The sequence below is a fragment of the Prionailurus viverrinus genome, chromosome E1, assembly GCF_022837055.1.
Source record: "Prionailurus viverrinus isolate Anna chromosome E1, UM_Priviv_1.0, whole genome shotgun sequence".
Taxonomy (NCBI): Eukaryota; Metazoa; Chordata; class Mammalia; order Carnivora; family Felidae; genus Prionailurus; species Prionailurus viverrinus.
This window is the reverse complement of record NC_062574.1, coordinates 52,471,385-52,496,682: the sequence shown is the minus strand read 5'-3', so window position 1 is coordinate 52,496,682 and position 25,298 is coordinate 52,471,385. Positions and strand designations below refer to the sequence as shown.

Here is a 25,298-nt window from a genome sequence, read left to right as displayed (position 1 = left end):
CAGGCTCTGTGCTGACAGGGCAGAGCCTGCTTGGGATTCTCTCTCTCTGCCCCTCCCCAGCTCACACTGTCTTTGTCGCTCTCAAAAACCAAAACCAAAACCAAAACCAAAACCAAAACCCAAACAAATGGGAAAGTGAGGACTACACAGGGCACCTGCACCCATGGTGCTGGGGTAACCGGGCCTCGGACCTTGGCACAGGCCCCTGGTAAGTGGCTCCTCAAAGAAGCTGCCTCTGATCCTGCACATGCCTCTTGCGGGCACGCCCTCACTACGGCCATGGAGTAAAACACAAGCAAGGCCTTTGGCCCTGCTGTTGGCTGATTATCCTGACCAATTCCAAGCATAAATGGGTGTAGTGGACAGAACCCTGGAGACTGGGGGAGGCCCAAAGAATTGCAACTTCTTTTTGAGGGAGGACACTTAGTCCCCAGAATGAGACTGCTGGCCAGTGATCAGCCCAGGGCAGCTAAGGGAGTGGCGGTCCGTCCTTCTAGGTCCCTCTGTGTTCCCAGTTTGTACTCACGGCTTTCTCAGGAGGGGACACAGGGCGCACCGTTCATCAGGGAATTCTGCCAACAAGGCTATTTGTACTAGTTTGGCAATGCCCCTTCCCTCCCCCCATCCCATAAGACTGAGGAACCAGGCTGACACATAGCCATGGGGCATTTCCAATTGCCCACCACTCACTAGCGGCAGGCAGATCATGATTTACCTGGTGACCTCTCCTGTCTCCAGGCACTGCTTCACAATACTCAGGAACTGACAGCAGTCTCCCAACCTGACCCCCAACTGTTTTGTGGCAGGGGCTGCACTCCTGAGACCCGGGAGCCTCTGGAGCAAGCGCGCTCGCTCAGCACTGCTTTCTTCCTCTGCCTCCTGCAGAGGAGGTCCCTGCCCCTCAACTTGTGCTGCCATCTTGCTCAGAGTAGTAGATACTTGCTAAATGTTCAAAAGTATGTATTAACATTATGTGCTATGGTTCTTCCTTTTGAGCTGAGGCAGGGCATGGGCCTCTAGAGGCAACGACCTGGAAGTCATTCTTTATTGGTTTGGGTGCCTCTCTGGAGGATTGCCTTCCCACTGATCCGAATCAAGGCTCCAGCTCTTGAAGCCCGCCATCATTCTGAAGTTTACCCTTCTTCTGAAAGGAAGAACATTCAGACCCAACACAAATTAGAGAGAAAAGTCGATTCAGTCTCCAGGAAGATGGGACTCAGAGGCAGGCCGGCAGGCCTCGCCCATTGAAACCCTGGCAGCAGGCGCCAGGCTTGGGTGCAAGCGTGGGCGGGCAGCAGCGGGCAGTGCCACATGGAGGTGCACGGTAGGACCGGGGGGGGGGGGGGGGAGAGGGGAATCCTGAGCAGACTACCAGACAGTCCGAGAGGCCCTGCACACCTGTGTCCCAGCCCGTGTCCCAGCCTGTGTCCTGTGCGTCCCAGCGCCTAGAGGGACGGGCTCGGCCCCTTCTTTCCCTCTCGTAAAAAGCACTGCCTCGGGCCTGTCCCAGGTCTATCGCGGGGAGCCGCTGGCTTCCGAGACACCTGCAAGGACAAACGAAGCCCCCTGCGCCAGCACGTGGAGCCTGCATGTGGGAACAGGCCGGGAGGGGTCCCCCTTGCTGCAGCGGCGAAGCAAAGAGTGTGGAGGGGACCAGCCGGGCGTCCAGGGGTCTCCAGGTATCCGGCGAGCGCAGGCCGCGGCCGCGGCCCGGCCCCGGCCGGCTCCGCCCCCTCCTCATCGCCCGAAGCCCCGGCCCCGCCCCTCGGGCAGCGCGGTCCCGCCCCTCCGGGTTGCTAGGGGAAGTGACGTCACAGCGCGATGGCGGCGGCTCCTTCAGGCAGCTGAAGGGGGATTTAGGCCCGGAAGATCCGAGTCCATCCGCGGCGGGGAGAGGGCGAGCGGGGCCGGCGGGGGCCGGAGCAGGGGCGGCGGCGCTCGGACTGTCCCATCCGCCCCGTATTGAGGCGCTGGGAGCAGCCGGGCGGCCGGAAAGCGATGGTGAAAGCGGGGCCGTGAGGGGGGCGGAGCCGGCAGCCCGACCCGCCGTAGCGGCAGCAGCGGCGCCGCCTCCCCGAGCTCAGACCCAGGAAGCGGCCGGGAGGGCAAGAGCGAGCCGGATCCGCCGCCGTCGCCACCATGGAGCTCAGAGTCGGGAACAGGTACCGGCTGGGCCGGAAGATCGGTAGCGGCTCCTTCGGAGACATCTATCTCGGTGAGGCGCCCCTCCCCCCCCCCCCCCCCCCCGAGCTCGGGCCGCCCCTCGACCAGCGTCCGCCCGGCCCACCCCCACCCCCACCCCGGTCCCCGGCCCGGGATCCCGGACACCTCCGGATCCCGGAGCTCGCTCCGAGGACCCCAGGGCCCAGGACCGGCCCCCTCCGGCCCTCGTCCAGCTCCCGCCCCGGGGACCCCACCCCAGACCCCGCCCCGGGGACTCCCCTCTCCGGCCTGCGGCTGTGACCGGGACCCTTCTCCCCTCCCACCCGTCCGGTTCGTGCCCCCGCAGCTCCCCAGGCGGGTGTGCAGCGGCTGGAACTCTCGGCCTTCCGGTGGGGTCCGGCCCGTGCCCCCGGGGGCACCTGCCCAAACGTGCGCCCGGGGCCGCCGGGGAGTGGCCCTGGGCCTCGGCCCGAGACCGTGGCCGCTCGCTGCGGCCCGCCCGCCCGGTGTCGCGCCTGGGTGTCCCCCCGCAGGCAGACAAAGGCCGCCGGGCGGGTGCGCGGCCCCCTGTGTCGTGTACACGTGGGGGTGGGCACGGCGAAAGTCCAGGGCGCCGGTCCGAGGCTTCCGCGTCCCTCGGTGCCCTTTGCGACGACGCAGCCCTAGCCGACAGGCTCCTCTGGGTCTGGACCTTGGGCTACTCGGCCGCAGCACCCAGCGCGGGGTCGCCCCGGCGGGTCGGGTCCTCTGCCTGGTCCAGTGGTAGTGGAGTACATGTTGCGCATCCGCGTTCCGCCCAGGGTACCTGGACATAAACCAGAGTGGGATTCAGGTGAGTGTAGAGGAAGTCGGTGTTAAGATGCTGGCAGAATTAGAGGCAAATAAAGTAGCAGAGCTCTCTGTACTCGTGAGGTCGTCCTCTGGGCTGTTAAAAATCTCAAGATAGATTCGAAGAACGTGTATGGGATTAGAAAGTTCTGGATCGCTTCAGATTTACAGTGGAGGAGTACACACATACACGTGTAGAATAGAAGGTTGGCCTCAGTCTGAAAGTCGGCAATTTAAACATGACTTCCCTGCATTTCTCAGAGGAAGCGGGTGAGTGATCCCATGCCCCCTGGACGTGGCAGAGGAGCGCGTGCAGAGGGGTGTTGGTGTTGCGCAAGTTTGGGGTAAACACGTCCTGTTGTGCGGCCCCTGCCCGTGTACCTGTCAGAGGGGTCAGGCGTAGCTTCTGTCAGTCACGCTTCTGGTTCTGCTCTTCAGCAGCTGGCCCCATCCCTCCCTCTTGTCACCTGGAGAGGGTGCACCCCTAGGTTGACAAGTGTCAGGAGGCCACGCGTTCGTGCGCTTCATGACTGCTTGGGGTGCCTCCCTGCCCCACGCGGTACGGATGCCTTCCCGTCTGCCCTACTGGAGAAAAGACCCTCTGGGGACATTTCTCTCCAGCGGTCAGCCGGCCGCCTTCTCGGCAGTGTTCATTTAGGGAGAATTGCTGGGTGAACGTGAGCCGTTCGCATCATTTATAGTGCGGTGAACTTTGGGCGAAGTTTTCACCTAGGACCTAGGAGCTGTACTGAAGTCGTCCATTAGCGGCCCGTACCCAGCATCGAGAAGTAGGTATTTTGAAACCGTGTGTCCTCTGGTTGAGACCTTGCTAGGCAGCTCTGTGCTTTGTGCAGCTGGGTTCAGACCGTCAGGGCTCAGTGGGGAGCCCCGCTGCTTATTGCCCGTGGCGTCCCTCTGGGCCTCACCGTGTGTGGGCCACACCAGTAGCCCTTGATGCACGGGTGAGGCTGACCCGTCCCCGAGGGGTCTGTCCTCGGTTTCCTCCGTGCGCCTTCTGAGACCGGTGGACTGCGCCTCGCACACCCTTGCTCCCAGCGCCCAAATGGCCCATCCGTGAGGTACACTCAGGAGTTGCGTGCGTGGGGCTGGACACGACCGATCGTTGCCACCAGCCTCGGCTTTCCGCCCACGCGGGTCCATTGAGGCTAAGCGCTCCTCCACCATGGAAAAGCGAGGTGATCTCGGTATGTGAGTGAGTGATTCGTGGCTGGAAAGGCGGGTCTGAGGAAGCCCGCCCTCTGCCGTAGTTGGGGGTCAGAGATGGCTGCTCCAAAGACCACGGGGTGGGTTGCGCCATCCATACGTGGTTTCTTCCTGTTGAGGTAACTGGTTAGGCATGACTTAAGGAATCAGGTCTTCACGTCTCAAAAACCATTATGGCCCACGGATTCTGGTGTGACTATAATTTAAATCGTTTCTCCTGTCATTTTGCTATTGATCAGAACACTCTTGACTCCTCCCTGTAGGTTCCTCTTGTTGTTAGCCTGGCGTGTGGGGTCTTGGATTTCCGCCTGGGACTCTCTGTGCTTTCAGATGTTTGAAACCGTGAGGAGGGGAGGCCGGCCATCTCTGCGCCTGCTGAGGTGACGTGCTCACGCAGCACTGCGCCCTGCCAGTTCTTCGGGTCCTTCCCACGGTTGCCCCTTTAAAGAGAGGCGGTATCTCGGGGCTGTTTCTCTGACGCCCGGCCTTCAGAAACTGTATGTACTTGAGCCGCCGTGGACCTCCAAGTGTGCAGCCGGATCCTCAGTCGACCTCTCCGGGCTTGCCACATCCCAGAGGCTCTTGGGAAGGGCGGGCCGGGAAGGCCTCGGAGCCTGGTGTGGCCGCCGGGCGTGAGGCGAAGCCTCCCCAGCACCGCACTTCCCTCAGCTTTAGCCTCCACACGCTTTGGTCCCTCGCTGCTGGAGGTGATGTTTCTGAGGCACCGGACACCAGAAGCCCTTTCACTTGCTGGGCATCTGCGAACAGAGGGGAACCATGTTCTTAACGTGGACCACGTGTTCTCGGGGTGACCGGCAGAGCTCGGGGACAAAGGGCGTGCGTGCAGGGACGTGCTAAAGCCAGGCTGCGTTCTGTTTGGCCAGTGTTCCACAGTGTCTGCGAGCCCCCTGTTCTGGACCGTGTTTGTCTTCGGGAGGCTGGCGGAAGGGTCCTCGGACCCCTCCCACCTCCTCCCCCTGCCATTCACGATTGGTGGAATGGAAGTTGTCTTCCTGCCTGCGTTGGCCTTTGTGTTCGACCGTGTCACTCCCATCAGTTTATCAGAGGACGGCCTCTCCTGCCTGTGTTACCTGTGTTACCCAGATGGGCTGTGCGGTCAGAATCTTCGTATACAGAAGCACCTTTCGAGAGCTAAAGCTTAATGGGCAGCCTTTGCATACGTGATTTTCATGTGTTCCCTCTCACTCCCCTTTCTCTTCAGGAGCACCGTGCAAGGATGTCTGGCACGCAGTAGGGGTTCCAGAGTGGTGGCTAGCTGGCCAGGAGAGAAGACCAGTTGTCTGCACTGGCTGAAGCTTTCCTGGTCACCGGCCTGCGTTCTTTAGGGTGGTGGCTTGAACTTGGGTGTCTCTGATGAGAAGCTGCGGTGCTGCATTGGCTGCCTTGTCAACATTTGCCCTGTGAGAGTGACCTTTGCCTGGCTGCCCAGAGGCCTCTCCCTATTTCTTCTTTGATAAGACCGTTCTCAGTGGGAGTTGGGCATAAGGACAGCTGTATCAGGACAGGGTCAGGCTTGGGGTTAGGTTCGCTTAATTCATCATCTGACTTTGCTCAACTTGAGAGACGTGATTCTGTTTCTTTACGACCACCGTTAAGCCAAGTCTAAGCCTGGAGAGGGGAAGTTTTGTCCCACTGGGTGGGGCTGTTTAGCTGCAGGAGTTGAGGTTGTTTGGGAGAGGAGACTGCTTAGTGTAAACTGACACCGTGGTTTGCCTTGTGAATATGAAACACAAGTGCTCAGTGACGTCTCTTAAATTCTTGTCCCCTTTCTAGAAGTACTTCTGAAAGTTAGTTGTGCTAAAGGACCAGGTTTTGTAATTTCCAGTCCTTCGTAGACCAGTGCTTTTGTGAAGTAAGATTAAAATGTTGCAGGAATGTCACTTTGCCGTGAGAGCTCCTCGGGGTTCGCTCACTGCCTTGTATTGGTCCGTCACGGACTGGTGGTAGTTTGAGGACTAGACCTGGAGCAGCACTGCCAGTTGAAGCAGGAAGTGTGCCATCAGCTGTAGGAGGTGGGACAGGACTGCAGGGCTTTGGGGCTGTGGACTGGTGGACGTTGGTTTCGCCTGTGATGTTTGTTTCCCTTGGAAGGCACAGAACTTGAAGCTGGACTGCTCAGGACTTCCCCCCAATGGGCAGAGACCTCACAGGGAGGCAGCCGAGTGTATGCTGCTCTCACATTAATTGCAGAACCCAAGCCAAGCCTTTCTTTGGGCCATCAGACTCAGGGCGACTTTCACAGTTGTGATCCTGGGGGAGGCTGGTTCTGTTGCTGCTGTGATCCTGGGGGAGGACTATGTCTGTTCACTGTGATCCTGGGGGAGGACTATGTCTGTTCACTGTGATCCTGGGGGAGTCTGGTTGTTTGCTGCTGTGATCCTGGAGGAGGCTGGCTCTATTACTGGTGTGATCCTGCAGGAAGGCTGGCACCATGTTAGGAGGATGGAATTCATACCGTATTCCAGAGTTGCCTACGGCCATTTGTCTCTAAGACTGTCAGTATTGCTGCGTCGATGGCCAGACATTTGCATTATGAGCCACAATAGAGCGGAGCTAGAATGTTCTCTGCCTTCTTGAAGGTGCTAGTCTAGTAGATAGCCCGTGTGGGTCCAGGTTGTCTTGTCATTGAATACCTGCCTTGTGGCAAGGGTGACAGTGCTGATGGTTGGAGGTACAAGAGTGCTCTCGCTAAAGGCCCCACTGCTTGTGCTTTGGGGAACAGCGTTGCTGATGTAACCAGCACGCTGAGTCATCTTCTCTGTGTCTCCTGGGCTGGCGGGTTCAGCTCTGAGTCCAGGTCCTCGCAGGAACTCCAGCACATCTCCCATTTGCACGGTACATTTACGATGAAGTCATTTCTCTTGTAATTGGACAGATGGTCACAAATGTGGAAGGAAGAACGAAGTGTATTACCTGTCTTCCTTCTGAGTGCCCAAAAGAATGTCTGTGGAATAGTAAACAAAGTTCTTAAATCTACAAGGGTCACTTGCAGTGATCAGATGGTGGTTATTTCCCCGGTTTGGGATCCAGGCCCACCAGGAGCACTGCACTTCTTGCGGCCGTCTAAGCAGACCCCGGGGGACTTTGGGGACTCTTGGGCGTTTACTGGACACATGAACAGCAGCAGGCAGCATTCCTACAGGCCAGTCATGGCTTTAGTGCTTGCCGATCTTATTCTGCCTTTGTTTAGGGATCTCAAGGTGCTTTGTAACCAGTAGTCCATTCCTCTGTGCAACTTTCTCACGAGACAGACTGCACATCTTCCCACTAAACTCAGATGGAGAGAGAAACAGAGTCACTTGAGGACTGGCCAGATTCCTTTGTCCACCACCACGATCTCCGTGGGAAGAAAATGTCCCGGGTCTATTGAGCTGTTGGAACCAGTGCAGATAAACATACTACTGGGAAGGATTTATACTACGGACCCCCTTATCCTCAGGGGACACATTCCAGGACCCACAGGGGGTGCCCGAAACGGCAGACAGTACCAAACACTACGCATTCCACGTTTTTTTCCTAGACGTACGCGCCCACGATAATGTTTATAAGTTAAGCGCGGTAAGAGACTAGGTTAACAGCTAATAAGGAAATAGAGCGATTATAGCCATATATTGTAAATAAAGTGCTGTGACTGTGGTCTCAACACAGCCTTACCGAGCTGTCTCCCCTTTCCTGTGATGCCGTGAGACAGAGAAATGCCTGCGTGAGGAGACGGAGGAGGTGGACGCTGTGGGTGTGTGACAGACAGTAGGTCAGGAGGGGGACCGTGGGTCTCCAGACCTGCATGGAAAGGGGACACCTATACTTAGAAGGCACCTAGGGGAGAACCGGATGTGTTCTGTTTGAGACTCTCCCTCTCTTGCCAGCTGAAGCCCCTTGAGGAAGGTTCTGCAGGTGCAGCTTGGGGCCAGAATGCTGTCATTATTCACAGTCCCTTAAGCAAAGTAGAGCAGAGAGAGAACTTTTTTTTTTTAATTTCATTTAAGTAATCTCTGCACTCATTGTGGCGCTGGAACTCAGCGACACCCAGAGTCACACGCTACTCCTACTGAGCCAGCCAGGCACCCCAGATAGAGAACATTTTTAGAGAAAAACTGAATTTGCCTTTAAACTCGTGGGCTGGTAATCGGGAGGTATTTGCAAATGTTTTGCTGGTTTTAGCATAAAACTCACAACAAGTATGTGACACGTTCATGTTGCATAGGTGTAGTTTGGGCTCCGAGAACGAGTCTACCCTCTGGTATGGTGTCCATGTTCAGTGGACATCCTGTTCCCCAGGAAGGGAGAGGTTGCTGGGTTCCTTGTGGGAACCGAGCCCCTGGAAAAGCACCCGAGTGTTTGGAGGTGTGTGCGGTTCGAAGCCCGGTCTGGGTGGACTTAGCTGGGTGGGGGTTTGGTAAAAAAAAAAAGTCTCACACTCACCCACTTGTCCAGGCAGCATGGAGAAATGGGGAGCACACAGTCACCCTGGAACTCCCCCATTGCCTGGCCTTGGGAATGCGAGGGCCGAGCAACAGATAGACAGGGAGGTTTGGGGCAGGAAAGATGGGAGCCCTGTGGGCAGAAGTACACTGCCCTGTCCCCGGCTCTCCCATTGACACGGTCGGGTGGAGACATGGAAATGAGCGATGAAACACTAAGGGAGACTTTTCTATGCCCATCGAAAACTTCTGTTTAAACAGTGAAAGTGATGATTTTCCACAGGGGTTTGTTAACCACTGACCCCGTCAATGGTAGAAAGCAGAGCAGAGGGTCTGTAGTGTGTTGTAGCATTGCTTTAGGTGGTGGACACCAGATTATTAATGTTTGTGATTTTCTTTCTTTGCCAAGGTACGGACATTGCTGCAGGAGAAGAAGTTGCCATCAAGCTTGAATGTGTCAAAACCAAACACCCTCAGCTCCACATTGAGAGCAAAATCTACAAAATGATGCAGGGAGGAGGTATGCCCTTTACCTGTTCAAAAGAAAACCAGGGTTGTATTTGATGAGGGAGAATGCGTCGTGAATCAGAGCCTCTGGTGTATTCGGGGAAGGGAGGAGAAGGGTCATGTGGCTTCCTTCAAACTCTGGGGCCTGCAGAGGGCCTCACTCAACGTAGAGCATGATTTTGCGCTTTTCCTTAGCTTCACGTCAGCCGATAGTGTCTTCAGACTCCGGGTTCACGCGAATTGTGATTTTTCAGACACAGATTGTTGGGTGTACTGCCTCAGTCACATGCTTTGCCTCCAGTTTTGGGGGAGTTCCTTCAAATGCTCTTGAGTGAAGTGGAGTTTGAACTCAGTGAACTCTGTGATCCCCTCCAGCTCAATTACTGTCCCAATCCTGTGAAACCTCTCGGGCCTAAGGGTGCCCGATGTCTGGTTTCCGAATCTTTTGGAATTCTCTGGACTTCAGAATAGCTTGGCTAATGGAGCAAGAGGGGATTTTATTGGGGGTCTCAGTCCCGAAGACACTGCAGCATTGGGAAGGACATAACCATGCTCCACCTCAAGGAGCCCCCCCCCCCCCCCATCCCCAGCAGCAGGGCTCTGTGTGTAGAGAGTGGAGGTGCTGCGTCCTCTTCAGAAATCCTTCACAGTGGATGCCCCCATGGTATTTTCATAGTTTGGGTGTTCTTGGCGCTTTGCCAAGTGAAAACTTCAACTGAATTCGCTTTTTTGTCAGGGGAACAGTGGGGGTTGGCGATTCCACTCTGGCATGTCCCCTCCCTCCCCCGAAATCTGTGCTGCCACGAGCAACCGACGTTTCTTGCTTTACGCAGGAGCAAGTGTCTCTTTAGCAGCAACACACATGGGCCCGCAGGACCCATCGCAGATGGGGTCCTTTTTTGGGACAGAGGAGGCTGTGGGCTCTTGACTGGCACCCGGGGGTGAAAATCGCCCTTGTTGGCCTCAGGGAGTGGTCAACAGAGGACCCGGATGGCATGGCTGCTCCCTGGCCATCCTCAGCAGAGGGTAGGCTCCTCAGGTATCAGGGATGGTCTGTACCATTTCGAAGGTGGTGAGAATGAGGTGACTCGGGACGTGGCCTTCATGGCTGGGGAGAGTCTGGTGCTGGAGGTTGAATAAAGCCACCTCCCAGCTTAAAAGCCTGGTTGAATGTTAAGGAGCAGTATCTCTGTGAGCTGGAGGGCCAGAGGGCAGCAGGGAAGAAATCAGTTGGCTGACGCCCCAGATAAGGGGCTGAGACTGTAAACAGAGAAGAGCTCATGTCTGTTCAGCATGGGGCTTCTCCATCCCTGCACCGTGGCCTCTGTCGTGGGACTAGGTGCCCAGGCTGCAGCGCTGCAGCTCATTTTGAAACCTGGACTTTAAGATTTGAAGGACCACTTGCTTTCTTAGTGTCCCTGTCCACCTTCTCTCGGGTCCTAGAAATCTGGGACCTTCTCCCCATCTGGCCATCCCCCACACGTAGATGAGTTTTACTCCTTTTTTTTTTTTTTTTTTTTTGTTAATTTATTTTGAGTGTGTGAGAGCATGAATGGGGGAGGGGCAGAGAGATTGAGAGAGAGAGAGACAGAGACAATCAAGTAGGCTCCGCGATGTCAGCCAGAGCCCGATGCAGGGCTCAGTCTCACCAACCGAGAGATCATGACCTTGAGCTGGTATCGAAAGTCGGATGCTTAATGGATTGAGCCACCAGGCTCCCCTACTCCTTTTTCAAATGTGCACTTGGTAGATATTATCAAGGTGTTTAAAAGACAAAACAAAGGGTAAAATGTCAGTTTTGGAAAACAGCTGATGTCCCGGAAGGCAGAGTGCATGGTGCCGGTGGTGTTCTGTGCCTCTCTCCTAAACAGGACGAAGCTAGGGCCGCAGAGAGAAGATGCAGGAATCCGCTTTGCTGCCAGTTAGCCTTCTGCGTCACCCCTCATGTGAGCGCACATCGCTTTGTCGTGGTGGAGGGACAGCAAGCATCTGTAATTATGGCTCTTCTTACCTGCTTTGAACACTGCATTCTGGGCGTGTTCGCACGTGGTCGATACTGACGGCATCATAGGAGGAAGCTCGAGGCTACGCGGCTGTCTTGCACTCTCCAGCTTGCTGTACAGGGTCGTCTGGACCCTGCCCAGACCATGGTGGTGGTGGTGTGCCTGGCTAGGGAGAGCTTAGGGACGGCTGCTTTCAGGCCGGCAGGCTGCCTGGGGGCGGAGTCGGCCTCACTTCCTGACCACGACAGTCCTGTATGGTGGGTGTCACCAGCCTCGTGTCACGAATGAAGAAACATAGACCACTGCGGAACTTTCCAGAGGATAGAGATTTGAACCTGAGCGTTGTCGCACCCAGGCCACTGCCGCACAGCAGCTCTGCCTCTGGGGAGGTGTGCGCGGTCCTCCCTGGCAGTCAGCGGTCCGAGTGCGCCCCAGAGGCTTCCGCCTTCCCCACACCTGATCGCGGTGATGGATTAAAAAGTTGCGGTGGCAGAAATCTTGATTAGTTGTGTTGGCGAATGACTTGGGTAGACACCAGGTTCTTCTCAAAATGCAGCAGACTGACTGCCTGGCAGAACCTAGATAGTAACTGCTCTTTCCCGTCCCGATGGCCCCCAAGTGGCTTCAGACCGCTCCCTTCTTTGGTAACCCCTCAGCAGAGAACGTTCGTTTAGTCCCCAGCTGCTTCCGGTCAAGGCTCGGGAGGGTGTGGCGTGTGGGTGCGAAGCCTGGGCCGGCGGTGAGGGTGAGCAAGTACACCGGCGCAGGAGAGGCATGCGGGCTTCCCCAAGTTCACTTCTCTTGTCGTCTGCCCGTCCGCGTCCGGGCCAGTGCCTGTGCTTCGTTTTGGACAGTCGCCATCTTTCTATTAACGAGTGTTTCACAGTAGCAGAGAGCGCATGGAACATGCGGGGATTGATACTAAAGTTAATGCCTGTAACTCCCACCTGCTTGAGAGGCAGCGGGGCCTCCCTGGGTACCATGTGCCCACCCCCGGTGCACTTGGAGGGGAGGCCGCGGCCCAAGCTTCTCCCCCAACATCCCTGCCTAGTTTGTTTTTAAATCTGTGTTTCTTTCACCCCACGAGAAATTTGTTTTTAAAAATCTAATAACCTTGTCTAGAAATGTGTGGCAGTTTTGTTTACGGTTGTGTTGGGCTTGAGTTGCAAAAAACTTCGTGAAAATTTGTATTGGTATTAATGTTGAATACTGGAACTTCTCGCAGGTAGAAACAGAAGGCATTTACCTGTCCCTGTCCCCTCACTTTTCCCCCCAAGCGTATGTTCTGGTAGCTTTGGACCCCATCGAGCGTTGAAGACCACACATAGCTACACCAGGCGGCCCGTTTCCCATCCAGATGGCACAGGGGTGGGGGCAGCATGTTCTGGCCCTGCTGTTCTAGCCCCGCCGGCCTTGCTTGCTTCTGCGTGGGCTCCCAACAGCGGCATGCGATTTCAGATTTCTGATGTCACAGAGGAACAGTCTGTGGACACGCAGTGGGGACTGCCACGCGAATGGCCGTGTGGCTGACTGCTTCCTGGATCCTCACCGCTCGGTTTCCAGTCTGCTCAGGACATAGCAGGCTACATTTTCGGGCCAGAGGACTCTTGAGAGCAAGGGTGCTCTGCTTTCTACCGCATTTTTTCTGCTCCCGGATGCTGTGGTGGCAAGACGTGCTGGTGTGAACTGCTAGTAAAGAAAAGTGCCGCCATCGGGACACCCCGTCGACGTAAACGGGCCGTGGTCCCTGACACCTGTCTTCTGACCCACGCAGTCTTTGAATGTACGCAGTCCGGTCGTCATGGGCTCTACAACTTTCCCTTGACCCCGCGTGCTCCCCAGACACCCCCGAGCCACCACAGCCGCAGGTCGGTGAAGTCACGTCTCCGTAAGCTGCTTCTCTCCTGCTTTGGGCATCCTGCGCTTGGGGACGGTGCCTCGAGGACATTCAGTCCCTGTTTCCTGGGAATGGCATTATGCGTCGTGGAGCAGGCCTGCAGGGTGACCCCAGGTGCCGCGTGTGGCCACGGGGATGCGCTCCTGGGGATGTGCTCCTGGACGGTCGGGTGCTCAGGGCTCCCTCCCCTCCTGCCTGCCTGGCGTCTGGGCTTCTGTCGGAGCCACGTCGTCTTTGGTCTCCCCTTCCCCATTTCTCTCTGATGTGGTATGGCGTGTCCTCACTAGCACAGAAGGCAAGGGGGACATTAAAGAACAAGAACGGGAAGGGAAGAAATAAAACTTATTATTTGTAAAGGAAACCCAAAAAGACACATTAGAGATAGGCTGGGTAACTCGCTTGCCCTGTAGGACTTAACAGTCCGTTCATTCCACCAACAGCAGTTACAAGATGTAACATTTTCCCCTACGTGCCAGTAAGTCTTTTTTTATTCGTTGTGTTTTTCCAGGGGAAGGGGAGGGTCAGTGCCTGTGTTATGCAAAGGGGGAGGTACTGGTGTGGCAAAACCGTCCCATCCCTACCCTCTAGGGATGGGGCCACTGAATCTGGAGGCTCAGCCTCCTGCAATTCAGGAACAAGAGGAGGGAGCCTGGGAGAGGACAGGTGGGCACATGTGTCCCTCCTTCCGCAGAAAGTCAAGATTCCACAGAAAGCTTTGGTTTCCTGCATTAAACACGAGTTACATTCACCCATCTCCTAAACAGTCCTGTGGCCCCTCTGACATACATGTCCTGACAGGGACCCTCCTGAGGGACTTGGAAATCCAGTCTTCCCTTCTTGGTCCCCCAGCCCCTCTCTCTTTCTCTCTTTCTCTCTCTCTCTCTCTCTCTCTCTCTCTCTCTCTCTCTCTCTTTCTCTCTCTCTCTTTCTCTCTTTCTCTTTTTTTTAATGTTTGTTTGTTTTAGAGACAGAGACAGACCATGAGTGAGGGAGGGGCAGAGAGAGAGGGAAACACAGAATCCGAAGCAGGCGGATTCAAACCCATGAACTGCCAGATCATGACCTGAGCTGAAGCCGGACCCCAACCGACTGAGCCACCCAGGTGCCCTTCCCAGCCCCACTTTCTGCATGGGAGCTTATCCCCCCCGCCCGCCGCCGCCACGTGTCTTCCATAGGGTTAGAGACTAAAGTAGGAAAGAAGGTTCAATCCATCTGAATACAGCAGTGTATTTGGCATGAATCTCGTCAAAGATCAGTCTTACTCGGGATTGGGAACAAGGAATGGCATCTTCTGGCTTCTTCAGAGTTTTGCATAAATCGCTTAAGAGTTATGGAATCACCCCAGAAATTGAATGTGTGGGTGTTTAAGCTTTTTGGTGGGAGTGGGGTACAGAGGAAGGAATAGGGTAGGAGTTAAGGTTTCAGGACAGAAGATCTGGCCCAGAATAGGAAGTAGGGGAAGGGGACACCAAGAAAGGATGGATGGCTCAAGACCCCCCCCCCCCGCCACTTGCACACATACTCTAAGAAGGGGTCCCTCGAGCCTGTGTTCGAGATCATTTGCCTGGTGCAGAGCCTTTTGTCAGATCATCTGGCTGTTTTTCTCTCAATACAAGAAGAAGTTTGTAAACCATAAAACCCCAGAAGAATATGGAGAAAGAGCAACTTGTTATGTTTACCCAAGTCAGGCCGCCTCTTGATCACTCAGCTGGCAGCTCGTGAGTCCTATGGGCCTGGCAGACACAGCGATCTTAAGGGGGTGGCCGGGACCAGGATGCCACGTGGCTCCCCCAGTGCGCTCCATCGCACGCACCACCGTGGCCCTATCCACTGCTGCACCGGGACAGGATGCCGGCCCTGGACACCACAGTCTCTGGAAGCCGAGGCAGGAAAGCCCAGCATTATTCAAGGATAAAGATTTGGGGCCTTCATCTGGCACCCAGGGCAGCTCACGCTCTCTTACAGCCTGTCATGACCAACTTGAATTTTTTCAAACACACGTGAACTGTTGTGCTGGTAGGCCTGGCCTGAGCCAGTGAAGGATCCGGTAGGGGAAGGGAGTCGAGGTCCTATGATCGGAGGTCCTGAGTAGGAACCCTTCGTCACGGGTATAGACCAGCCTCCCCTAGCCTTGGCTTCCTCTCAGTGCCTTCTCCTGACCCCTCTGATCGCCTTTCCTGTTCAGACCGATTGCTGATCTTCTAGGAGGAAGAGATCAAGTCACGGGGCAGCCTGGTTAAAAACTCGTCGCCCATGAAGGTGGAGGGGTTTCAAGAGGACCCTGGCAGAGGAGCCCACTCTAACTGGTAAAAGGAAGGTGGCTCCTGTGCTCTGCCAGCAGTTGTCCGTCCTGGTGGGACGGCAGAGCGCATTCCTGCTGCGCGGTCCTGCGGCCGCTCCTGCCCGACACTGCTCTTTGCCCTGAGAGCCCGGCGCAGGAAGGAGGGCGTCACCTGGAAACACGAGACCGGGATGTTTGCATTAAGAGCGGAGTTAAAGTGCGCAAGACCGTCTTGTGCACGCAGCCAGGGCAGCTGAAATCCGGAGACCGCGGGGCCCAGGGCACAGTTCTCTAGGAGCGTGAGAAGTGACACGGTGCGTCCCGGACAGTGGCGTGTGTGAGCTCACACCTCTGCCCCTCCTTTCCCACAGCACACTGAGCGGTGTTCCCCGGGCGGGTACGCCTGATTCTCGATCCCTTCACCTGTTCATGGCGTCCGGGCTGGTTCCAGGTATCGGGCATCCCAAAGATGCTGCAAACGTTTGTGTAGGTGCTCAGGTGGACAGTCACTTCCTTTTCTCATGGGTGAGTGTCTAGGGGTGGAGTGGCCGAATCAGAAGGAGGCGAGAGCTTTTCCTTTTGAATAAACCTCCAGCTGCTTTCCAGTGGCTGTTCCCTTACGCTCCCGCCAGCAGTAACCAGGGCTTTATGGTCGGTGTCTTTCAGTTTGCCTGGGTCATCTGTCATCTGAGTTCCTGAATTTACTGGCATAAAGCTGTTTATGATAGTTCTCTATTAGCCTTTTCGTGTGTGCGGAGGCCTCTTGCTGATATTGGTAATTTGTGCCTTTTCTGTTTTTCCCTGAGCAGCCTGAGTAGAAGTTTATCAAAAATATTTTCGAAGAAACAGCTTTTGGTTCCAGTCGTCGCTCTCTCTGTGTTGTTTCATTGACTACTACTTGATCATTTTTTTACATCATCTGCTTACTTTGGGTTTAATCTCCAGTTCTCGGACGTCATTGATGTGTCTTTTTTTAATACAGGCGTTTAGTTGCTATAAATTTCCCCCAAGCACTACGAGAGCGCACGTCGTAAATCCTGATATGTTGGGTTTTCAGTTAGTGCAGAATGCTTTCTAATTCCTCTTCTGATTTCTCCCTTGATCCATGGGTTATTTTGAAGCATAGTATGTAGCTTCCAAATATTGGGGGTTTTCCAGAGAGCTCTTTGTTATTTCTGACTGGATTTCATGGTCTTCTGAGAGCACACTTTGTATGACTAGAATCCTTTTAACGCTAGGCCTGTTTTATGTCCAGCATTGGGTCTGTCTTGGTGACTGTCCCGTGTGCACTTGAGGACACTGTGCTCTGCTGCCCGAGGGGCTGCCGAGGACGCCGTCAAGTTGTGGGTTTGCCGATCTCCTTGCGGCTTTGCTTTGTGTGTTTTGAAGCTGTGCTGTTAGCTGCATGAACGAGTGGAGTTGTTAACGCTCTCCTGATGAGCTGACACCTTTCTCCTTACGAAATGACGGGCGTATCCCTGGGAACGCTCTGCACGGCAGCCTGCTGTGTCCCATGCGGACCCAGCTCTTGTGCGCCCTTTGGTCTGAAGTTGGTGTCGTGCGCTGGCCTTTCTACGACCCGTGTGTGTGTGTCAAGGGTGTCTGCCTGTGATGGTGTGCTTCCTTTCCCTCACTGCCAGCCTGTGTGGTCCGGTCCTCCTGCGCTTACGTTTGCATGTGATGAACCCTACGCTGCGTTGTTATTTTCGTTTGAACAGTCCTGTCTTTTCAAGGGATTTAAGTAATTTCAAAACCTTACGTGTGAACTTACGTTGTTATTTCCAGTGCTTCTCAACCCTTTGTGCGGGCCCACACTTCCGTCTGCCTTCTGCCTGCAGGGCGGCCTTTCCGATACGTAGCAGTGCAGGTCTGCTGCTGATCGGCGTCTACACCTTTTTTATAGACCTGGAGATCTTCTCGTTACTCGGCTTTCTGAGGCTTTTTTCCTCCATACTTGAAAGAGGCTTCCCACTGTGCTTTTCCGAGGAGCATGCAGTGATCTTGGTCTTGGTCTGGTTTATGTAAAGTGGCGTTTCCCTGGCTGTTTTCGAGATGCTCTCTTCATCTAGTCGTGAGCGATTTGATTCACAGGTCTGGACGCTTGTGCGATGTTCGTTGTGGCCCCGGTGCGTGGGGCTCGCCGAGCTTAGGTTGGTGGGTTTGCTGTCTTTACCCAGCTGCTACTTCCAGCATCCTCTCTGTCCCCTCCTCCCTCTTTCCTGGGGGCTGCGTGATGCAGGTATTTGGTGGCTCGAAGCTGTCCCGGAGCTCGCTGAAACTCTTGCTGCTTTTCCAGTAGTTTTGTGCCTCGAGTCACACATCTTTTCCTCTACGCTGTCTGATCTCAGACCCTGTAGTTCTCCTTTCTAAAAGTTAGAGTTGAGTCTCGTAAATCCCCCATGCCATGCCTTCGTGTAACTTTTTGACATGGAATATAGTTGGAGTTGATAACGTGTTGTCCATCTCTGCTGATTCTAACACCTGAGCCAGTTTCAGCGGACTGTTCTCAGCGCGGGTGTTTTGTGCCTCTTTGCATGCCTGGTCATCTTTGGACGCCAGACGCTGTGACTTCCGCTGGCTTGCACGCTCGGTATTAACTCTGCTGCTCAGATCCTTCCTCCACTTGGTCATAAATGGGATGAAGTCAGGTTCCTTTCGCCTGCTCAGTCTTTGCGTCTCTGCTGACACTCAGGCTGGGAGGGGGCGGCCTGTGCCCTGTCTGTCAGGCCTGGGCGTTGTTCGTTCGTTGTCTCCCGTTCAGTGTCTTAGAAACCGTTTTTCCACGTGTCCTGTGTTTTGTTAAGTCTTCTGTTTTTGCAGATATGAGGGTAAATTGGGCCCCTATTACTCCCATTTTGGCTGGATGTAGGGAAACTTTTAAGCTTTTAAAAGAAAATAATAGTATCTGTTTCTGACTCAGGGTTTCTTATACCAGAAACATTAATCATTAAGAAAAAGATTGATATATTCATCTTTGTTAAAATTCCTCATCAAAACGCTCCAAAAGAAAAAAAAATATGCCTCACATAAAACCGGCAATGCTTTAGTATCCAGAATCTTGAAAGAACTGCTATAAAACAGGCAGAAGATTCCCTGATAGAAAAGTTGGCAAAAGACACTTGTCGACATTTCGGAGAGGAAACGTGTGGCCAGTAACCACATGGAAGGAAGATCCGGATTGAGAATTTAGCGTGACACCGTCTGTATACCCACCCGGTTGATAAAAATTGAGCGATCTGGCGGTCCTCTTCCACGGCAGGGACTCGCCCACTGCTGGTGGGTGTGTGGGGTGGGCTCTCCGGAGAGTCTCCGGAAACAATTTGACATTATCTCGTACGGTCAGATAACTTGTGCTCTGTGTTTGTAGGTACGCGCCTGGGGGATAAACTAGATGTGAACGAGAACTTCGTGTGTTAAGAGTTTGCACTCGTGGGCATAAATACGGGTATACTGAGTGGCACTGTTTATAATGGAAGCAGACCCTAACAGTCCAAGTGGTGAACTGTGGTCTGTTCTGCAAAGGGAATACTGTACAACATGCGTCCTTTTTGACAAAACTATTTAATAGAACTGTGATTCATTTGTATTAGTTTTTGGTGTACACCATAGTGATAGTGACTCGACAGTCCTGTGGGCCACACAGTGCTCACGACAGGTGTGGTCACATTTGTCACCATACCGTGCTCCGCCAATATTATTGACTATTCCGTGTGCTGTACTTTTCATTGCTGTGACTTTTTCCTTTTTTTTTTTTTTTTTTTTTTTTACTTATTTTATAACTGGGAGATTGTACCTCTTAATTCCCTTAACGTGTTTGTTCCACCCCCTCTGGCAACCACCACTTTATTCTCTTTAGGAGTTTGTTTTTGTTTTTTATTTGCTTGTCTGTTTTGGGTTTTAGGTGATGCGTATGAGTGAAATCATGTGGCATTTGTCTTTCTCTGTCTTAATTCACTTAGCCTAACACTCTAGGTCCATCCATGTTGTCGCAAACGGCAAGGTCTTCTTTTTTCATGGCTGAGTAATCATGCACCCTCACTTTATTAAAAGCAGGGGAATGACAGAGTTCTGGATGGTCGTTGTTCGGGGAGCACGGGAGTGTGTAATGTGCAGCACGTGAGGTTCTCAAGAATGCTCTTGGTCTGGGTAGGTGATCTGTGCTACGGACATTTGCTTCGTGATGCTTTAAAAAGACAGCGTATTGGATTTGTTCTCATGAAACGTGGAAAATTTTTAAGTAATTGGTTTTAAGAATGAAGGGGGGTTGCCCCGTTTGTTTCAGGACTTGCTGTAAAGCTGAACTAAAAAACATTTAGTGTCAGAAAGTGAGGCACTGCTCAAAACACAGAGGCACAAAAGCCTCGATTGACGGGTTTGGTAGATGGTCTCAGGACTGACTCAGGCGCCTCTGGGGGCCCTGGGTAGAGCACCACGGACAGCCAAGTGAGTGACCGGGGGGCGGGGGGGCAGGGGGTGGGGGGGCTGCCGTGCAGACCAGAGTGTGACATAGGTACCTGTAGGCCCGTGATGTTCCCAAAAAATGATTGAATAAGTAAACTGGGGGAGAAGAGACAAACCTGTGTAGAAGAACCTGAGTAATGTGTGTGGATACTCCCCCCACCCACCCCGCAGAATGTGGAGCATGACCCCCCCCCCCCCAACATCCGAAGTGTGGGCCATACGTAGTGATGGCCTCCCAAAGAGAACAGTACCGGGAGGGGGAATGCACACACCTCAGCCAGGCGGTCAAGGTCCCGCCCACGGTGATGGCGTCACCTTGACGGCACGGACCCCTGACACGAAGGGAAGGGCGCTCTGCCTCTGCGGTCTTCCTCCCCAAGCCCATCGCGCAACATCAGACACATCCCAACAGAGGGACGGCCCCAGCACCCCCAGAGCTGCCGGGCCACCGGAAACCAGGGACGACGTGAGAGACGGCTCAGCCCAGAGATGCCTGGGGAGACGTGAGGAAGGGGCAGACAGAGGATGACGGGAAAACCGAGGGCACCCGAACGGTGTGGACTTTGGTTGACAGCAGCGAGCCCGTAGTAGTTGGTGATTTGTGACACATGCGGCACGCTGACGGGAGGTGCTGACAGGGAGTGGGGGGGGAGGTGGATGGGAACTCCGCTCTTTCTAGACGAGCCCCTCTTGTCCTCTGGCACCTTCTCTTTCTCGCGCCTGCTCACTCCGCCACCCGGGATGCTGGCCTCTCCCCGTGTCACTTCCAGCCACGGCCCGCCGGCCCTTGTCGCATGGCGCGTGTCTCATGCGGTGCGTCTGAGTGTGCGAGCACGGGCGCGTTGGGTTTCTCTTGCAGTGGGCATCCCCACCATCCGGTGGTGCGGGGCGGAGGGGGACTACAATGTCATGGTGATGGAGCTGTTGGGACCGAGCCTGGAAGACCTGTTCAACTTCTGCTCCAGGAAATTCAGCCTCAAAACTGTCCTGCTGCTTGCTGACCAGATGGTAAGAACCCCGCTTTCCAAGGTGCCGGGGAGCCCGGGTGCTCGATGCCCGCTTGGTTTGCCTCGGCAGTGTGATGGCGCATTCGGGTGCGGCTCCCTTTGCTTTACGCCTGTCGGTGGGTGGGGAGAAAGCGGGCACACGGTCACCTTTGCTGCGAGGCGCTGACGGTTGGCCGGCTTTGGAGGCTGCCCCCCACGGCGTCGCCCATCTACGTGTGGGACTCTGCAGAGAGGCCGACTGGTGCAGACCCTCGTCGGGGAAGGGGGCGGTCCTGTCACCAGCCAGCAGTCACCCACCACCAGCGCCAGCGAGGAAGACGGCAGGGGTCCCGAAGGTGGTCCGATCGGCGCCCTTCACCGGTTGTTGAGTTACTCTGCTCTGACCAAGGGCACGGGACGTGCAGCTGAGGGCGCAGCCCTCACTCTGCCGAGCCAGGATCCTCTTCCAAGGCTGCTGCTGGGGTTTAATGTCTCATCGTTCCTTCTCTGCTTCCAGATTAGTCGCATCGAATACATTCACTCAAAGAACTTCATCCACCGAGATGTGAAGCCAGATAACTTTCTCATGGGGCTGGGGAAGAAGGGCAACCTGGTCTACATCATTGACTTTGGGCTGGCCAAGAAGTACCGGGATGCCAGGACCCACCAGCACATCCCCTACCGAGAGAACAAAAACCTCACTGGGACGGCGCGGTACGCCTCCATCAACACGCATCTTGGAATCGGTGAGCCCGTGGGTGGTGGGCTCTTTTGTGCCCCCGGTCACTGGCCCAGGCCGCCTTGGGCATGTCCGTCCCTTAGCTCAGGGAAAGGGGAGCCCCTTGGGACACCCTGGGAGTGGCCAGCATGTTTGGCACGGAGGCTGTCATCGAACCTTTGTGGCGAAGGCTGACTGTCCGGACTCTGGAGAACCTTTTGTGAGGTGTGGTGGGGGCGGGTAAGTGGCTGGGCTTTCTGACAGTAAACTTAATACTGGTATCGCCCATCCAGGGGCACCAGTGCCCCTAAAAGCACATCAGGGGTGACTTCTGGTGAGAAAGAATCCGAGAGTATTTTCTGTAGCTTTAAAAGTGCATTTCCCCAGTAAGCATGCGCCTGGGGTCTTGGCTTTGCAGCTGCAGGCGCACTTGTGCTGTTCTTAACCCATTTCCCATCTTTTCCAGAGCAATCTCGAAGGGATGATCTGGAGTCACTGGGCTATGTGCTCATGTACTTCAATCTGGGCTCTCTGCCCTGGCAGGGGCTGAAGGCAGCCACCAAGAGGCAGAAGTACGAACGGATCAGCGAGAAGAAGATGTCCACCCCCATCGAAGTGCTGTGTAAAAGCTACCCCTGTGCGTGTCCTCGAGTGCAGGCGCTGGGTGGGCCTGTGGTCTCAGGGTGGGGTTAGGGTGGGGGTGCTGGGAGGCCAACGAGTCCCGCGTGGTGAGGAGGGGAAGAGTCCGTGGGTGACCTGTCCTTGGGCTGGTGGCGGCTTCCTGTCCCTGGTGCTCCTCTGCTTTCCGGGACCAAGGACCCAGGGAGTTCTTTGTTCCTATGGAGAAATGCCCTGGGGGGAACCAGGCTGTGCTCTGTGGTGCTGGGTTTTCTTAAACTGTTTCCTGAAGTCTCAGTTCCCTCCCTGTGTGACCAGTGTTTCGGATGACATGTCTCGCGTGCCCGGTGTGTGGCAGGCAGTGGTGGCGAGAGCATCTGCAGCCACCAGTGCCCCATTGGGCGCTGCTAGGTAGCACTGAGTATCTTGTTCTGCAGCTGAGTTCGCCACGTACCTGAATTTCTGCCGCTCCTTGCGTTTTGACGACAAGCCTGACTACTCCTACCTGAGGCAGCTCTTCAGGAATCTCTTCCACCGCCAGGGTTTCTCCTATGACTACGTGTTCGACTGGAACATGCTCAAATTTGTAAGTGCTCTGCCGGCTGGTTAGACAGAGGCCTCCGCCAGACGAGGTGCAGGTTTTAGAAGGCGTGTCTGCCGCCTAGGGGGAGCCGAGTGCACCTGCTAGGGTCTTGGCCCGGTGTGGGGTGCATCTAGCCAAGGCTGGGAGGTTCCAAGAAGCAAGATCCCGGTGAGGGGACAGTAAAGAAGGCACTGTGTCAGCGCTGGCCCCCCTGGAGCCAGTGGAATGTGTCTCCTCGCGCAGGTCTGCCTGGAACCAGGGCTCTTACTTGAATGACAGACCATGGGAATGTCATTTTATTATCATTCTCCTCACCAAGAGTGCCATGGCTTTGACTGCCTCTGATGTTGAGGTGTGGCTCCCGAGCGTTTGTCGTGCAGGGGGGTATGGCCAAGGCCGAGGGCTCCTGCCAGGTGACGTGACCGCCTGCCCCTCCTCCCTCGGACCCAGCCGTGTGGGTGAGCGAGCTGGGTGGGTGCTCGGGAGACGCGGTGCCTGGGGTCCAAGTGCGTTGACTTCCTTTGTTCGGGGGTTGTTGAATGGATGCAGGTTTGCGCATGACTGCTGGGGGTGGGGGTGCAGAACTTGAGCTTTGGTGTTTGCCTTCTCTAAAGCAGGCTGCTTGTTACAGGAATCTAATTAATCTTGAGATACTATTGCCAGAAACTTCCAGGGTTTTTTTGGAACTTCTTCCTCTTTTGTTACAAATTTGTTATATTTAGTTACGAGCTTAAAACAGAAATTGGAACCTTTCCAGGGTGACAAGATCTGATGGAGGAGCGGAACCTCCTCTCTAGACAGCATAAGCCAGAAAGGATTATTTTGCGGCCTCGCGGGTACCCGGGTGTTCGTGCAGGGGTCTGTGCCGTGTGTGGGGGAACCAGGTGTGCCGCAGTGGGCTGCCGCAGGACGTGCCCCCACAGGTCGCCCAGAGTCTGGGCAACGTTCTGGCGGCATCCCCCTCCCAGTGGGGCCGGCCACCCTTCTCTGGGCAGGGCTGGGGTGTGGCTCATCGCAGCTCTGTGGTGCTCATGCTGGAACAGCCACGCGGCTCTGCGCCGCCACTGAGGAGCTGCCACGGGTGGCGTGTTACTCGAGTGGGTGCGGAGGAAGACTTGTGCAGAAACCTATGGTGGCTGGATTTGGCCCGTGGGCTGCCGTTTGCAGACTGTTGCCTTACGGCACTGGTAATTAGAACGTGGTGGCGGGTGTCTTGTCCCCACTCGCCTGGTTCATCGTGTAACTAGCTGTTTGTGCTGGGAGCGAGTTAAGTGGTGTCCACCACGTGGGTCCTCCTAGGACAGCTCTGGCTACCTGAGTCCTTGTCAGTGGGCACTGGCCTGACATTCGCCCTGGGGCCGGAGATCTGAGCTCTGCTCAGGCCTCCCACCGACCAGACGCCGCCACTTTCACGTGCCTCTTGGATCCTTTGGATGCCAGCACGTTGGGCCCACCGCTGTCCTGACCTCGTGTGATTTCCCGTCCCCGTGTGGATGTTCACAGGGAAGAGGCCACCCAGTTGCTATCAGTGAGGGGGGTTCAGGAGTGTTGGGGACCTCCTCTGTGCACTCATAGGGCCAAGGGGCAGGCCGCTGTCCTGGAGGGAGAGGCACCTCATCCCAGCTGGCCGCAGGTCCCAGTGCCCCTGGTGTGTTCTTGAGTCGCAAGGGGCAGCCGGGACCCTTGGGCAGTTTCCACCGAACCCTGTTCAGTCTAGTCTTCCTGCTTCCTTCACAGGGAGCCAGCCGGGCAGCTGATGACGCTGAGCGGGAACGCCGCGATCGAGAGGAGCGGCTGAGGCACCCTCGGAACCCAGCCGCCCGCGGCCTCCCCTCCACGGCCTCTGGCCGCCTGCGGGGCACCCAGGAGGTGGCTCCTCCCACCCCCCTCACCCCTACCTCACACACTGGTGAGTGGGCTGGGGCCACGTCTCCCCAGCAGGCACCGGGGCTTCTGGTGTGCACGTTGGCCGCTCTGGTTGTTGGAGCTGCAGGGCCCCGCGCCGGGTGAGGCTGTGTGCGTCCCGCTTCTGGTCGACTCTGGTTCCCGAGGATGGGCAGGCCAGGGGACGTGTGTTTCACTGGACTTGGAGGACCCTGCCACTGAGACATGGATGGCTCCCCTAGGAGCCTCTCTCCCCGCCCCTCTTTCCCCTCCTCGAGCTGCCCCCTTCTGCTGCTCGTGCTCCTGGGAAAGTCCGCCCGGAGCCAGCACACTGGTGTCCCTGGGCGCTCCGCGGCCCCTGCCCACCACTGCCGACCTGGAGATCTGGTGGGGCCCCGCGGGGTACAGCGGCACCCACCTCCCCGTGTGCTAGACGCCGAGGCCGCTGAGGAGAGGCCTCCTCTCGCTGATGGCAGGGCTGCCCTGAGGCCTCACCCTCATCCCGTCTCCTCTTTTCCAGCTAACACCTCTCCTCGGCCCGTGTCTGGCATGGAAAGAGAGCGGAAAGTGAGTATGCGGCTGCACCGCGGCGCCCCCGTCAACGTCTCCTCCTCCGATCTCACGGGCCGACAAGATACCTCCCGCATGTCGACCTCACAGGTACGTACTCCGCACAGGCACGTACTCCGCACAGGCACGCACT

The 25,298-nt window shown here is 55.6% G+C and overlaps 1 protein-coding gene across 5 annotated transcripts in view; it reads left to right on the top strand.

Moving 5' to 3' along the window:
* Positions 1 to 1,825: 1,825 nt before the first annotated feature.
* The window catches only part of CSNK1D (casein kinase 1 delta), a 32,990-nt gene continuing 9,517 nt past the window's right edge, over positions 1,826 to 25,298 (top strand). The window contains exons 1-8 of one of the 5 annotated variants that reach the window (XM_047831836.1): positions 1,826 to 2,215; positions 9,067 to 9,177; positions 20,666 to 20,814; positions 21,310 to 21,538; positions 21,977 to 22,147; positions 22,566 to 22,714; positions 24,449 to 24,620; positions 25,116 to 25,255. In XM_047831836.1, the coding sequence (XP_047687792.1) occupies positions 2,140 to 2,215; positions 9,067 to 9,177; positions 20,666 to 20,814; positions 21,310 to 21,538; positions 21,977 to 22,147; positions 22,566 to 22,714; positions 24,449 to 24,620; positions 25,116 to 25,255 (1,197 nt within the window). In that variant the 5' untranslated portion in view covers positions 1,826 to 2,139. Of the gene's footprint in view, positions 2,216 to 2,906; positions 2,996 to 9,066; positions 9,178 to 20,665; positions 20,815 to 21,309; positions 21,539 to 21,976; positions 22,148 to 22,565; positions 22,715 to 24,448; positions 24,621 to 25,115; positions 25,256 to 25,298 lie in introns of those variants that run through there. The other 4 variants (XM_047831838.1, XM_047831839.1, XM_047831840.1 and 1 more) reach the window with 4 other exon arrangements.